General features: G+C 40.8%; 1 protein-coding gene across 12 annotated transcripts in view; it reads right to left on the reverse strand.

Moving 5' to 3' along the window:
• Pam (peptidylglycine alpha-amidating monooxygenase) overlaps nt 1-16785 on the reverse strand; it is a 299077-nt gene that overhangs the window by 112130 nt on the left and 170162 nt on the right. For all 12 annotated transcript variants that reach the window (XM_075951994.1, XM_075952000.1, XM_075952003.1 and 9 more), the window contains 2 exons: nt 12529-12616; nt 1004-1089 (listed from right to left, as the gene is read on the reverse strand). In XM_075951994.1, coding sequence (XP_075808109.1) covers nt 1004-1089; nt 12529-12616 — 174 coding nt within the window. The remainder of the gene's footprint in view (nt 1-1003; nt 1090-12528; nt 12617-16785) is intronic.

Here is a 16785-nt window from a genome sequence, read left to right on the forward strand (position 1 = left end):
GAAGACAGGGTCTTCAAAAGTGACACAGAGGAGACCAGCTAGGTCACACAATCCAGGCATTGGTGAATGGCCTTACTAGCTAGGTCACACAATCCAGGCGTCGGTGAATGCGCTTACTAGCTAGGTCACACAATCCAGGCATTGGTAAATGGCCTTACTAGCTAGGTCACACAATCCAGGCATTGGTGAATGGCCTTACTAGCTAGGTCACACAATCCAGGCATCAATGAATGCCCTTACTGTTCATGTGGAGGTTGTTAGCAACATGTTTAAAATATACCTACTATTCACAGGCTGAGAAAATGCATGTGCTCTCAAAATGTCATCACATCTGTGACAGACCTTCCAGGATGTTTAAGCCTGTTGGTGGCCACAAGGTAACGGCAGAGAGATTTCTCGCTGATTTGAAGCAATGCAATTAATGGTGACAGCATGAGCTAGGGAGGGAGGGAGGGTAGGGCGTGTGCATCTTAAAATCCACTTCTCACCACAGCACATGTATCCCATAGACAAACCGTGCACTCTTTTTAATATTCTGAAGCATTTTTGCAATAAGAGAGCATCTCACTATTCACTCAGACACCAGAGATGCTTCTATCAACAATTTACAGGTAAAGTCGGGAAGCTAGCTAAGTTTGACATTACATTAAATATCTAGGTTCCAGGACTTAAAACATATTATTGCTGCTGAAACAGCAATTTATTTAATTTCCAGGGCTCTCTTGGCTCAGGAAATGTTCCTGCTGTCAAGAGCCAATGTGCCTTAGGCCAAAGGTGACCTGAGGTACACGTGATTATTTTCTAATTCAATCCAAGCTGTTTCGAGAACAAACTACTTAGCAAAGAGGCGAGAAAAAGTGACCAGCTACCTTTCAGTACAAAGTAGGTGAGGCTGGCACTTTGATGAGACTGCAATGTGGCTCACAGGCATACGACCCTTTTAGAAAGGACCATTAATACGCTGATGAACACTAGTAAGACATACAAGACATTTCAGATGTACCTTTGGGGAGCCGGGTCGGGGGAGCATCTCTCGCCCAGGCATACAGAATGTTGGCTTTATCTGTACAGGTTCCTTCATCACAAAACCTGAAAAAAAAAAGGTAGCTGTCACACCTACTCAGACAAAGAAATATATAAACAGTTCCATGTTTGGGCAGGTATTTAAAGGTCAAACACATCAATATATATTCATTGTATTTTTAGGTTTAAGAACCTAATGTTGTTTGGAGCAAGTTCTGACTGGAAGAAGCGCCCAAAAAAGGGATGGGAAGCAATTGTTTGTTGTGGATATACAGCCTATGCCTGGATACATTCTTATGTGAAATGCCCTCTTTGCAATCAGGTAGACAGCCAGTCATAATGCTCAACACTGTACTGCATAAGCAAACCTAACGAAGCGGCTCTCCAGACAGACACTGACGACAGTGACATCTACGTTTTGCCTTTTGCCATCAGTGATGCTGTGAATACATTTTCGACCTTATCAACAAATACGAGTCTTCAGAAGGATAAACAAAATTTGTACATCATCTTAAAGGGCCTTTGACTATACTACGCACAAACACACATACATACACATAGGGATTTTTGATTATATTATATTATACACACACAGACACACATACACACACACACGCAGGACTTTAAAAAGATTATGGACACTGGCTTGCATTTATGAATTTTTCATGTGGCGCAAGTGCCACTTCGTGTTACTGCTTAGTGTTTTAGCTTTCTCCGTAAGGCAGGGATATTTACCTCTCGCAGCTATTCTGTAAATCAAATGAGAGATATAAATGGAAGACTCTTCACAAACCAAGGCGCTACATATTGTAATGCACTGTTTAATAAAATGCTCACTTATTAAAACATTACCCACTGTGCATAGACGTCAAGGTGAGGGGAGCACTCAAGTGCAGAACCTCTCTTCAGTTCCTGCCCTGGGTCCCCCAACAGTTGTGATTCTTGGGGGTATGAATCATCCCTTGAAAACCCAACAGCTTGTATACGTAAACCCCTTTTTCAGGGCCATAATAGTGACGTAAGTCAGGCAAATGTTATAGTCAGGACCTCTGGTAGAGCTAATTTAATATATGATAAGTTGATGGCAAATCATATTGTTTCTAACAACATTATAACCTTTGGTTTGTCCCATTATTGAATTAGATTTATTTAAAACATGGCCAGGCTACATTTTTTTATACTGCTTTATGTTTGTGTTTTGGAAAATTGGGGCCAAACAAGGTCAGAGGCAGGAAATAAAACAGACCATAAAGGTTGAAAACTATCAAGAAGAAAGACAAATACAGCTTCTTTGGTGGTAGCTGGCTCACAAAGATAAAAACATGGTCTGGAGAGATTGAACAGGCAGGATGTTGTGGCTTCTTAAACAGATCTGAGGCTCCAGATCTGAAAATACAGAGGTTACCTCTACAAAAACCATTGGCAAATCCGTCTCTCTTTCAAACTCAGGCAGGAACTCTTGCCCGATTTTCTGTTACAAACAGGGATAGGGTTGGGGAAAAGGACACCAGAATTAAGAACGAGAGACCCAGCACCAGGGTGTCCCAAACATTATGCAGAGCAAGTGTGCTTGCTTCTATAAATCAGGTTGCAGAGAGACTGTGCGATGTGTGTTGTAAAACCCACCAAGCAGTTGTTCCTTACTGCCCACTGTCAAGTACAATGCACTAAAGATGAAGGATCTCTACCATGTGAGGACTGTGTTTTGGAACAAATGTCTAAGACATCCTCAAGCCAAACGTGTTAAAGGGCTTTAGGGTGTTGGACAGTGCCCAGAAGCATAAACATTGTCTTGGCTTCTTTGTATAATAGTTAAATAAATGAGACTGTCAGAGGTGATGAACTATAATCTTACTTCTTGTAGGATATTAAAGCTTAAGGATTTCAGTGGCAATTTCCATACTTTACAACGACTACATAATATACCTTACACCCATGTGATGGCAGTGTTAAGATAATCACTTTCTCTGATATGGAAGTCAATTTTTTTTCCCTTGGGTTTTTTGAAACAGGGTTTTTCTGTAGCTTTGGAACCTGTCCTGGAGCTCTGTAGAGCAGGCTGGCCTCAAACTCATAGAGATCCGTCTGCCTCTGCCTCCTAAGCGCCAGGATTAAAGGCGTGCGCCACCAACACCCGTCATGGAAATTAATTTTCAACAGAGAAGCAGACGGACGTACAACCGAGAACATAGTAAGAATACACTCCACTTCCAGGCCAAGTTCTAGTTTTCCTTGTCAGGGAGGCCTCCTCTGACTCCATAAAAAATTTCTCTTCTTTAACTGTAGTACCACACCAAGCCTTGGCTTCACCATCCATCTCTTTAACCAGAACAGGAGCGCGAGTTTAGAGACAAAGCCTTCTGTCCTGTTTTCACAGAACCTGTGAGTCTGCCTGGCGGTTAGCAAAGAGGTGGGGCCGTTTGCTTCCTTCACTTTACATGTTCAGACGCTTCCTCGAGTTGACTAAAAGGATACTGCATTGTCACATGTGAAATAATAATTAAAAATTTACGGTAAAAGCAAAATACAAGCCCCAGCACATTTGAAACATTACTTGCCCGGCTGCTCTTCACTCTCTTAGGAATGCTGTAAACTGGCTCCCCTTTGAAACCCAGGGAGTCAGTCAGTTCAAGCGAGTGCAAAGGTCACACAACAAAGCCACAGAGCATAGTTCCAGCTGCCACTCTTTCTTTCATCACAACTCACGAGACTGATTTACAGGCAGAGACTATCTTAGGGAGATAAACGTTACTGATACCATCATACCTGAAGGGAAAATGTGGACATGCAGTTCTAAAATCAAATTTCAGGAGGAATAAACTGCTCTGACCCAGTCACAGCATCAAACAATTTCACGTTCTACTTTCGTCAGGTCTGACAGAATAACAACTTCCAAACCGTATCTTGGGACTACAGAGATGACCCAGTGGTTAGGAATACTTGCTGCTCTTCCACAAAAGCCTATGTTCAGTTCCTAGCACCCACACTGGGCTCATAGCCACTCATAATTCCAGTCCCAGCACACCTGACAAACTCTTCTGGCTTTCATGGGAACCCATGTGCGTGTCTGTGTGTGTATATAACCACACACACACACACACAGACACGCACAAACACACACACACACACACTTAGCTTGAGGCTGGAGAGATGGTTCACTGGTTAAGAGTGCTGACTTTTCTTCCAGAGGACCTGAGTTTGGTTCGCAGCATTTGCATGACAGCTCACAAATAGACTCCAGTTCCGGAGAATCTTACACCCTCTTCTCGCTTCTCTGCATACTGGAGGTTTCTCTCCTGCCTGCCAATTCCCAAATCTCTACTCTGAGGTTTAATATTAATTACAAACTGTTTGGCCAATGGCTCAGGTTTATTACCAACTAGCTTTTACAACTTAAATTAATCCATTTCTAGTAATTTATTTATTGCTGCGTGTCCGTGTTGTTACCTCACATCTTGCTTCTCTGGAGGTTGCTGGCATCTCCCTGACTCTGTCTTTTTTTCTCCCTGTATCTCTGCCTGGCTCAATTTTACTTGGCTATTGGCCAAATCAGCTTCTTTATTAATTAATAGTAATGAAACATATTTATAGCATACAGAGGGACATCCCACATCGTCTTTGAGCACTGCTCACAAGGGGTCCATGTACAGACAGGCATGCAGGCAAAAGACCCACACACATAATTGTTTTGAAATCTTAGCATAATTAAAAACAATGTCCATATATATTTTTAAAATGTATTCAATACATGACTAAGTGATGGTGACTCACAGAAAAACATCAAGATTCTGAAAATAATCTTAAACCTAACGACTGTGAGAACTAAATGAAGGAAGTAAATTGAGAGAGCAAGAAAGATGACTTTTGTTGATGGCACAAAACAGTTTTACATTCTATTAACAAAAAATGATATTGATAGTTTAAAGGGAGGGGGGAAACAGTTAACATTTAGTGAGATCATGTCCTTCCTATGGAGAGAGAAGACACAATTGCTCCTTTGGCAGCCATAGCAGGGGTACATTTATGGCCACCCTAAGAAGTAATAAGTGATCAAAACAGCAGCCGTTGCACACTGACATATGCAGAGGTTGGGACTGCATGTGGCTATGAATGATTCTATAAATATATTCCTATGAGTGTTTGCAATGACTGGCATAAAAAATATAAGTGAAAAATGTAGAGCTCAATAAATTCAATTTAAAAAAAAATAAAGAGAAGAAGGCTCTGGGTTCTTGGATCTTCCCTATGGAAACCTTTCACCTGTAAGCCATAAGGAAATCTTTCAGATGGCATGGAGGTGTTCTGATTGTGCCCAGCATTTAAGAGAGCAGTCTTGTCATGTTGAATTATCCCTATAAAGTATGAGTGACTATTAAAGCACTCCCTGGTTGTATCTGTTAAGGGCTACTTGAAACCTAAGGTTACTTAGGCAAGGTGGGAAAGGATACCTTATCATTTCTTTTGGATAAAATAATGAAACCCAAGATGTCAGGTATTGAAGTTAAATTTGCATAGTTTTATGAGGTTAGTGTATACTGTCAATGTGATGGGATCTGGAATTGCCTGGGAAGCAGCTTCCAGGCACAACTGTGTGGGCTTCTTGAGCCTCTGGGCATGCTAGCGAGGGACGATTTTGATCAGGTATACTGGCTCATTTTAGCTGCCATTTGCACCATATCTTAGGCAGGGGACTCACCATTCATCACTCTCCGCTTCTGATGTGACCAGAGGCTTCCAGCTCCTATTGCCTTGACTTCCCTGCCATATGGATATGCCCTGACCTGTGAGTTGGAATAAATCCCCTTCCCCTGAGATGCTTTTGTAACGGAATTTATTACTTCAAGAGGAAAAGAAACAAATAGAGGCAGGATGTAAATTCCAATTGCAATGCATTAGGTATCCAGTGCCCACAGCCAGAAAAGTTAACATCAGGCTGGAGGTGGGTTTCGTTTTTGTTTCTTTTATTTTTAGAAACACAACATAATAACCAATGGCATGGGTGGGATATTGTCACCTTTCAAAACTGCACTGGTCTGCGTTAAATATCCAAATATAACTAACTGCACTATAACCTATGGAATGTTTCTGCCAATTCAGATAATTCCATGTGAATGTTAGGGTAGTTATGCATTTGCACAGTAATTCAAAGAATACTTAATAAGCTAAATAAGAATGGGGCAGCTTGACGAACAACATCATAGGAACAGCCCCTGAGACCCCCTTCACTCCAGTGAGAAAGCCAATAAAGTCTGTAAGGCTAGAGTGAATGAAGCACAATTTCTCAGTGCAAACCAAGCCATCCTTCCATGGAGGCTCTACAACAAGAACTGTACACCACAGAGCTTACTCTTTCATAGTCCAATAAGGGAGGATTAGAAGCCCCGTTTAAGCAGGGTGTGGTGGTGCAGGCCTTTGATCTCTGGATAGGCAGGCAGGTGTCTGAGTTCAAGGCCAACCTAGTCTACAAACCGAGTTCCAGGATATTCAGGACTGTTACACAGAGAATTCCTGTCTTCAAAATGAAACAAAAAACGTCCAGGGACAACTACTAAGGAAAATTTGAACCCAAGATGCTCAGTAACATTTTATGGTATAATGTCACTACTTTGTTTAACTCGAATGCTGGTGTTGTAAGGAAAGATAATCAAAATCACACAGGGTGTTTTATTTAAAAGTATTTATTTTCTGTGTTTGGCTGTTTTGCGGTGTCAGTGTTGAAGAACATGTCTGATCCCTTGGAACTGAAGGCACTGAGAGTTGTGAGCTGCCATGTGCATGCTGGGAATTGAAGTCAGGTCCTCTGGAAGACCATCTAGTGCTCTTAACTGCTGAACCATCTCTCTAGCTCCCTCAATCTCTTTTTGAAACTGTCAAAAATGGTTGTAGTCATGGCACTAGTAACCCGAGTAAATGCTAAGGGGCTCCTTCCACCAACTCTATCACTTCAGTTATTAGCCAAGGAACATAAGCACTGTTCATTCAGAGTTAGAACAGATACCAACCGTGTTTTAACCAGTGGATATGTGTTTTCCATCCTCGTACAACTCAGTTACAATATTAAGGTAAAAGAAACGTGGTGGAAGAGGATAAGGATGCAGCTCAGTTGGTAGAGTAGGTACTTGCCTAGCTTGTAAGAGGGCAAAGATTCAATTCCTAAGTAACAAAAGCACAACTAGTGGTCTTAACCCTAGCACTCAAAAGATAGGAGTAAGAACCAGGGCAAGGTCAGCAAGGAGTAGAGACCCTGCCCAGATAAATAGATAAACAATGAATAAAGGGAGGCAGAGACAGTTGATTCCAGTCCAGGAAAATTTGTGACAAAAGATTGCAAGTAAATGCACATCATATAGTGCCTAACATGAAGTGGGTTTGGGAGGTTTGCTGTTTTCATTTTGCTGAGAGGGGTGCTCTATCTGTCAATTTTTTAGAAGTTTCAATGGCAGAAGAAACAAAGAAGGCACTGCGGGGAACACTTGGAATGCTGCTAGGAGGTGTTCAATGTACCCGGGATGCAGAGAAGCTGCAACAGGCGGTGTAGGCAAACCCTGCTCTCAAGAAATCCTTATGGTCTGGAGGCAAGCAGCAGAACTGGGGCCTTCCCTAGCAAACGTCCTCACTAAGGTAAAAAGACACTTGGTTACTGGTGAGTAACCAAGCAGAGTGTGCTACACACAGGCACATATGTGCTCTAGCTACTCGTGTTTCTTCCTCAGCATCCGCAACCCTGCGGAGAGGGTGGCATTTAAAAAGACACAGCAGGTGGTTAATAAATAGAAGCAGTTGAAAGGGATTTCAGCTAATACTTCAGAGGTTGGGGAAGCACTCTACTTCTTTAGCTGGAGAATGATGCTAAGTTAGAACAGCTTGAAATGGCCTCCTTTAGCCAGCTGGGACTCGCCTGTTTAAAAAAACATCAAACAACTTGTACAAGCCATCACTGACTCCCAAAGATGAGTTGGTCATAAGTATTACTAGGAGTAGTTTAAAAATTCATTATAAGAACTAAATATAGTTTTAGCTATGCACAGACAGCCATGCAGAAGGCTGGACATTAAAAGCCCACGAACTCTAGCGGCCTAACATTTTGGTGGGTTTGGTCACGTAGACAGTTTAACCGATGCAGAAATAACATAAAAGTGTTCATATCAGCAGAGTACTGTACAATAGTTGAAGTTCAAGTTGGGTGTTCACGTATGGATCCCCTCGAACACTCAAAACATTTATCAAACTTTTGGAACAAACCCTCTATCTTCTTGAAGTATAGAGCACATAATTATTACCTGCAGCCTCTCAGTATTGTTCCCTCAATATTCTGAAGACAAAAAAACATCTTAAATTGCCTTCAGTTGCTTAATCACCACACTTGGCACTCAACAGAACAGAAAATGTAGAACTCTATAATCACATATGTTTAAAAACAAACAAACCAACAAAAGGCATTCGAAGGTGCAGAGATGACTTGACAGTTAGCAGTACTTCCCACTCTTACAGAGCATCTGAGTTTGGTTCCTATCACCTACAGGGAAACTCACAGGCCTCTCTGTAACACTAGTCTCAAGGGATCCAACACTGTCTTCTGGCTTTCCGGGCATCATGCAGAAGCATGGTACACATGCATGCCTGCACGTGAATACAGGCACACCACATAAACATAAATAAATCTTTAAAAAAAATAGCTCTCTAAAGCTATTACCCCCAAAGCTAGTAACTCATTTAAATAAAAATTATTATATTTCTTCAAATCTTGAAACTCTCAGTGAACAACTACTTATTGACAAAATCACTAATATAAGAATGAAAGTGTAGTAATGAATTCACAGAATAGAACAATGCAAACTTTATTTTCCAAGACCTGCATATTTAGTAGTTATTAGTACAGGTCTGTACATTTAAATGCGTGAGTGCATGTAATCTACATTTTCTTTTTCATCCCTAAGAGCGGGGCTGGAGATGTGGCGAGTAGTGTACTTGCTTAGACTCATTCCCATGTTCCTGCTATTCCTCATTCTTGGTCTCTAAATATGGCTAATTGTCTTCCGTATTAACAGGCGGGCATCTGAAGGTATTAGATTACATGGGACAAATACTTCTGCCTTCTTGACATAGCTCGTCAGAGAGTTTGCTTTCCCATCAGCTGGTCCCTGTTTGCATCCTCCAGAGGTATGTTAATTTGGAATTGAGCATCAGGCCCACTAGAACCATAAAGAGACCACCCCACAGTATATTAAAAGGTTTGCATCAACGTATGCAATTTAAGCGTACATGCATATAATTAACTAGACACATTAACAGTGTGAGCTGCTAATTTGGAATGAGACACAAAAGACTAGAATGTGTGTGGAAGGGAAAAAAAACTTTAAAATTAAAATGACTCCATAATGAAAACTGCTTCATGCTGTGTCTACTATTTTCATGTAAACTTAATATAACTGTAAATATATTTTAATGAACAGTAGAAAGAGGCAATTACAAAGAGCAAAGGAGGGCAGCTCCACGGTGAAACATCAGAACGGCTCTCTGCCTCCGTATTAAAAGTGCTGCCTGAAGACAGAGGATGAATTATAACTTCATAATTTCAGGGGAAAAATGCTTTCTATATTAAAGATCCATTTGCCAGTGAGCTGGCAGTGCAAACAAAACCTCATGAGAAACGGGCACTGGGGAGGGAAGGACAGTACTGGATCTCAGGAGCAAACAGACAACAGGAAATACAAGCTTGACTGCTAGAAATTATACATATCTTATTAGGTGTTTACACTTTGTTAAAATAGCTTTGCGTTCCCTGAGGAATTTTCTAGCGCATAAACTGATGATCGATATTACTAAGCATCAAAAATCAGGACAGATATCACACTGAAAATCACCCGAGAGTTGGAGAGCCTTTATTTACATGCCTTCTGTCTTGGAAGAGTTGGATAACAGAATTGCAACTTAAAATGAATATGGTAAGTCTCATTGTTCAAATTTCAGAAAAGAATACAGAATTTTGGACCTGGACATATTTTGGGTGTTAGTGTGATCCAGATGGGAGCACAGGAGGGCAAACGATGGGAAAACACCACAGACCATCTCTAGTGCAGAGCCTGTGAGGCGGTGGGGGCGGGAGGCACAACGTCCTTTGAAGCCACCTACAAGTTCGGCCCATGAAGTGCCATGAATTCTAATTTTTTAAAGAGAGGAATGGAGCTTGCCAGACACTGGAGAGAAAATAATCTATATTAACTTTAAACGAACTGCAAGGCTAGACTGTAAAATCAGAGTGAGTAGGGCAGCTTTACTTAATGCATGTCTTCTACTTTGCATATTGAAAAGCTCCTATATCTACTATTAAATGTTAAATGAAGACTCTAGACTTGGCTAAAAGAAGATGAATAATAGTATCAATTATTTTCCTTGTTTTATGGTTACAGAGCCAATTATTACAAATATATAGATGAAATGAGAATGTGAACGACCAGGCAGATATTTTAAATTACATTTAAAATGATGCAGAATCAGTGTCCCACAAAATCCTAGTTACTCAGTGGTGCGTCATCCTGACAAGAGTCCACCTTTGCACACGACTCTAGCTTCTGGTGGTCTCGCCTTCCTCGGCAGATTCACAGAAGGTATGTTATGCCTACTTATAGAATTTTGAAACATTAGCATAAAAGAGGTTTTATGATTGACCTAACATTGATCTAAAAATCAATGAACCAAATAAGCTAAGAGGCCTCCGCAGGGCATCCAGCAATGGGTTTGCTGCTTCTTCATTCTTTTCTGTTGTCTTTCAAATATTAATTTTAATAAAACAACATACACAGTCACGGCGATCACCACACCATTCCACTTTCACTGGTATTTTCTTAACATCCCCCCCCAACCAAATCTGGAAGTCTTGGGTACCATATTTTATATATAAAGCTTCAAAATGGCATGTTTAAGAATACCAATAAATATTTAAAGGGCCAAAATAATATGACTGCTTTGGCATTTCCTTTATATGAGAACAGCAAACAGAAAACCTGCATCTTATATAAAGTTTTAGTGGTTAGCATCATAACATCATCCCTGCAGGCAAGATGAAGCCGAAGCACATACAAAGAGCTTACATTCTTTCTCGCTGGTTAATAAATCCCAATCTAAAAGACTATTCTGCTAATTACAAAAGGAATATTTTTTAAAGCACACAAAGGGTGCAATTTGTAGAAGACTCAGAAATGACTGTCAAAGAATAATCTTTCAATGTGGAATCTTACTTATAAAAATTTGCTAAAGAGATAAAATAAAAATGTTGCTATCAAAAGGCATTAGCTGCTATTTTTCTAATTCCAGTCAGAAATGACTGTCAAAGAATAATCTTCCAATGTGGGATCTTACTTACAAAAATTTGCTAAAGAGATAAAATAAAAAATGTTGCTATCAAAGGGCATTAGCGGCCATTTTTTCTAATTCCATTTTTTATATAAACCTAGTCACATGAGTTTGGTTCCTATGTGATATGCCCATTACATCAAATAACTTAAGCCTATTAACAAAAGCTTTGATGGCACTTGGTCCGTGGAGATTTCCACTAATTGCCTTGTGCTTTTCAAAGTTCCAAACACACATTACGATTGCTTATTATCAATATGACTAGAAAGCCGCTACCGCAAGCCTCACCCCAGACTAGTGACTATCAGGATACACTGAGAAAGGTTCTTTACTCTACATGATTGTGTAGGAGCAAGACATCAAAACAAACCCCTTCTCAGTGTACGGCCAAACAGGGCACTCACTCTGGACTGCTAAACACTTCACAGTGATTCCGATTGGCGGTGAAAAAACATAGGAGGCTTAGAATGCATTGGTATTTTCAGACTTCACAGATCGTCAATACACAATGAAGAACAAAATGGAACAGAGCACTGTGGTCCTTCCCCCACGTCATCTACCACCTTTCTGTGACTAGCATTTCATAACGGCTTACTGATAATCGTGGCGCAATAAGAAGACTCACCAGTGTGATTAAAATCATTCCTAAAACCGCAATAGCGCCATCAATAAACATCAAACAGCAAAGTCAAACTGAAAATATCAGGACTTTGGAATCGGACATTTTAAGACATGCCTGTACTCCAGGCAGCTGATTCCCTGAGTCAATTAGAAAACTTGACATTCCAGCTTCTTGTCTGTGAAGTGTGAATAAAAACGCTTGCTTTGCAGAGAAATTAGGGTAAAGGAAATGATACATACAGACGATGTGGCACAGTGCACGGGACACAAGAAATCACCATGAACAGAACTACCATGCTTTCGGGAGTGCAACCATGAACCGCACAAAAACTGATATCAGAGTATCAGTAATCTCAATTTCCATGCTCCATGGGGACATTTAATCAGTGACAAAGGCTGATATTCTCCACAGTGGACTGAATAATTCGGATAGCCACATGATGCCAACGAACAGGGGTATTCACGTGTTAATCAACTGCAAAGCCCTTACACGAATCCTTTACACTCTAGTGGGAGCCCACTAAGCCTTACCAGTAACTTCCCGTGGACGAAGGCATATTGCATCCAAAAAGTAGCATATGATGGACGGTATCCATGCTGGCACGTGGTTTGAAGTCAACTGTCATGAGAAAATGATACACAAGTGTGAATACAAGTTCTACATCGGTGTGGCACCCTCACAAGAGACTACGTCTTTGAACAGTTTGGATCGCTATATAACCATGATGCTTTGATGTGTCAATGGCCAAATGCCCCGATATTTGACATTCTTCAAGATGAGTATGAGTTAATAATTTGATGTAGGGATATAGTAAACTATGGCACATTAAAAAGAGAAAATAATAATTACCAGGCTGGCAAAGACTGCTATTAACACGCGCGTTTGAAAGTGAACGGTCCCATTTAATGCAGTGAGTGCATTACGCAGGCATAGTGTGAATGCTCCAGGCTATTTTCGCCACAATATATTTCCTTCCCACTTTCGGCCGAGTGCTATGTACCAGAAACACTGCACCGTGGTGTAGTCCAACAAAAGGTACAGAGAGCAGTGAAAACATGAGAACGATTCAGAACATATCTGTGTCACTTTAAATAGCAAGAGCCGTCATTGTGCAATGCAAAACACACACACACACACACAATTTCCTGCAGAAACAAAGATATGTGTGCAAATGTATCTTTATAAAGATATAGAAATACAATTTTATCCGAGATGAACTGAGTGCACTGGCTAAAATAATCCTGATATTTATGGAATGGGATGTCTCTTTTCCTTCCAGAATCAGCAGTGGAAGATACTACAATAAGAAAAAGGCAGTGCAGAATCCGGACATTTTCAAAGCTGTGTTACCAATGGCTGATAATGAACTCTGGCTCCCATCTGGAAGGGACTTGTCCTCGCTGACCATGCTACTGTGATGTAGCACTTATGTGTCACCAGTTCACACGAAAACCCTAAGTTGTCTAATGGCAAGTGTGTCTTAAGGTACCTTTTGCCTATTTTTATTTGACGCTGGGGAAAAAGAAATAAAGCATCATTTTTTGCTAAAATACATACAGAGGCATGAGTATTTATCGAATAAAAACATTCTGCATCAGACTGTGGCACCAGATTTTCTGGTAGGTCAGGAAGCACGGGACGCATACTCTGGGCCACCCAATTTACAGTTTTCACAAGAGATTGGAAGCATTTTATTTACTGCCCTGTAAACAAAAATTTAAAGCTTAAAAACCAAATCCTGGGGCTTTCACGGCACCACTTAAAACATAACAAAGAGGCTGCCTAGAACTCGGACTTAACTATCACCTGAGGCTCTGCTGTCGCTAAATAAAGAATACAATGGAACTGGGAGATTGAAGCTGTTTTGGACATAAAGAATAAATTGAAAGTTTCAACAGCTCGTAATTTGTCATAGTTTGCTAGCAAGAGAAGCAGAGGAGAGAAAAGGGTGTCTGCTTGTTCTGGCCACTCTCACATGAAGGACAATGCTTCCTTGCTCTCTTCCAGAATCTTCCCAGGAACCTCTCTGGTTCCTTTTTTGTCAGAAGCAAAACAAAAAAGCTTTAAGGTAGAAGCAGTTGTCATTATTTGTCTTTTATTCAACTTAAGTTTACGTTGGTATAATATATAATCAGTAATTTTATGTTTCATAATTCTCAAATGGTATCACTCTATGGACATCTATACTTTTAAAACCATCTATTTTTCTTTTCATTTGTGTGAGTCTAATGAATAGATGCCACGTGTTTTCAGTTGCCTACAAAGGCCAGTAGAGGGCGTGAGACTCCCTGAAACTGGACTTTCAGGTAAACTGCCCAACTTGGGTGCTGAGAAGGGAACTCAGGTCCCCTGAAAGAGCAATTGCTCTTCACTGATGGCTCTGTTCGTTTCTCCAGCCCCTTTTCTGCACTTATCCTCCCATCCAAAAAAAAAAATGTAGCCATGACAAACTGTGAATGGTTTTCAAAAATGAATCTCATTCCTGGTCTCTTGTATAACCTGTGTTGTTTTCATCCCCTTAGATTATTTTACTAGGGAGTAGCTAGTTTTCTTACCATTGAATCATTGCGAGACTTTGGTTAACAACCAACAAAACTATGTGTAGCTTATTCCAGGAATTAAGGTTTTAGATCCCTGACAATTTGAGATTCAGGCATCGGTTACACATTCAGGTGTACACAAGCAGCAGAGTTGGAACTGTGACTCTTGGGGACAGGCGGGCAGGGAGGGAGAGAGAAATCACTTTGTGGAAGTCACTTGCAGATGAAATGCAGAGCTGTGGGGCGGACAGAAGTAGGAACCTGGGAGAAGGCTTGGGACAAAGGGACAGAGAAAGCCCTGGGCAGTCAGGATTCCTTTAGAACACATCAGTTGAACTGTTTTATATTAATGTTATGAGGGCTTCCCTGAGAAACAAGGCGAGAACACCGCCCCACCTTTTTATGGAGAAAAAGGTGAGTCATCAGTAATTCTCCTAAAAAGATGCAGATGAGCAGGATCCTTTTATGAAGGCAGCAATAAGCTCTGCCTGGGCTTTTTACAAAGAGAAGGACAATGGGGGTGCCTAGGCATCTGCTTAAACCCCAGGGACTTCTGACCCCCTGTGTTCAGTAAAGGCATCTGCTTAAACCCCAGGACCTTCTGACACCGTGTGTTCAGTAAAGCACAAATTCTCCAGCCATCTCTTTTAAAACCTCAGCCTGACATACTTCTGTACATAGTACTTACTTGCTTTACACCAAAGCTTTACTAGCTGTAAGTATGGTTTTATTTCTAAAATGAGAAATGTCTATTATTAAGCAGTTGCAAAAGAAAATTCCACAGTTCCCACTTATAAAACTTATACTAAAACAAATAAAAAACACCCACCACAGCCTTATTCTTCCAGAGTCATAGATTCATCCTGAAATTCAAGATTTAATTTAAATGCTAAAGAAATTATGGGCACAAGGTGAAAAACATGAGGCCAGGCATCCTTTTTCATAGTCTAATGAAAAATATACCTAAGTATTTTTATAATTATAGCTCAAACTACAGTCCACTGCAAACTGAAATGAAAAATACCTCCAGCTGAAAGAAGTCATATTGAAATGTAAATCTCAAGCAAACAGCAGATGACTTACAATAATGTAGAGCTTATAAAATTCCACCTAAAGGCAACAAATGGGCAAAGAGAGTTTGACAGGTTCATTTCCAAGGCTGGTTTTATATATTTCTATAGTCCCTACTTCCTATAGAAATGCCAAGGCTCCACCCCCTGTGCATAGGGTTAACGTCCACTGAACAGAAGACATACACGTGATTTTGGAGATCTCAGCAGAACAAGAAACAAAGTTTACAAACATAAAATCCTATCTTCAGAGAAACCGCTCCCTTCCTCCTCATCCCCTGACGTCCTATCATATGCCAAAGAAAGAAAGGATGCCAGGGAAAAGGAGGAGGGAGTCAATAAAGAAAAAAGTGCCACGTGAGTGTACTCTTCCAGCAGGCAGAACAAACAAAACCTTGGAAGGGTGGCATCACTCAGAACACAGCCTCGTGGGAATGTAAGCGAGTCCTATAGCTGATTAGATAGCAACCACCATCAGTCTTCCAGGTGGGCAATAAGATAACAGTGGTTTACTGGGAAATGACGCTAACGGTGAAGGCCTCTTGATGTCTCTGAGCATGGAGAATTGTGTAGGTAAGCCCTGGGGACTAATCACCTTGGAAGGAAAAAGACTTCAAAGTAGTAACTCAGACCTATCAATGAAAGGAGGAAGTTGACAGGGAAATGAGCAGGTAGGAGGACTCCCCGAAGGGTGATGTCACCCCAACTGAAAGACAGTAGTATGTGTGGGAAGAACATTAAGACAGACAGACAATGAGCTCTATTTCTGGAGCTCCAAGCAAAGTCTGTTTTAACTGCATGAAGTTCCCGGGATTTACAGCCTCTTTTAGCTAACATCAGTTTGCAGCCGGGGCGGTACACATTTCCAAGACTGTGACCTGAGAGAAACTTTCATTGAACACTCAGTTTTCTCTCCATTTCTCCAAGTGGATTTCCAGGAGGTCTAGGCCTACATGTCAAACTGGATACATTGAACTCCTGACTTGGAAACGCCCTGAAGAACACACTCAGCCTTGAGGAGGAAGCAAGGACCTGGAAGATTTCCATGTACATATAAGCAACACTGTTCCAAATGGAAATGGCTACATTAGCTTTTTTTTTTTTTTGCTAAGGTTGTGCATTTGAGGAAAACGACCAACCTTAGATATTTATTTACCTATCGGACATAGTCGAGTAT

The sequence above is a fragment of the Microtus pennsylvanicus genome, chromosome 17, assembly GCF_037038515.1.
Source record: "Microtus pennsylvanicus isolate mMicPen1 chromosome 17, mMicPen1.hap1, whole genome shotgun sequence".
NCBI lineage: Eukaryota > Metazoa > Chordata > Mammalia > Rodentia > Cricetidae > Microtus > Microtus pennsylvanicus.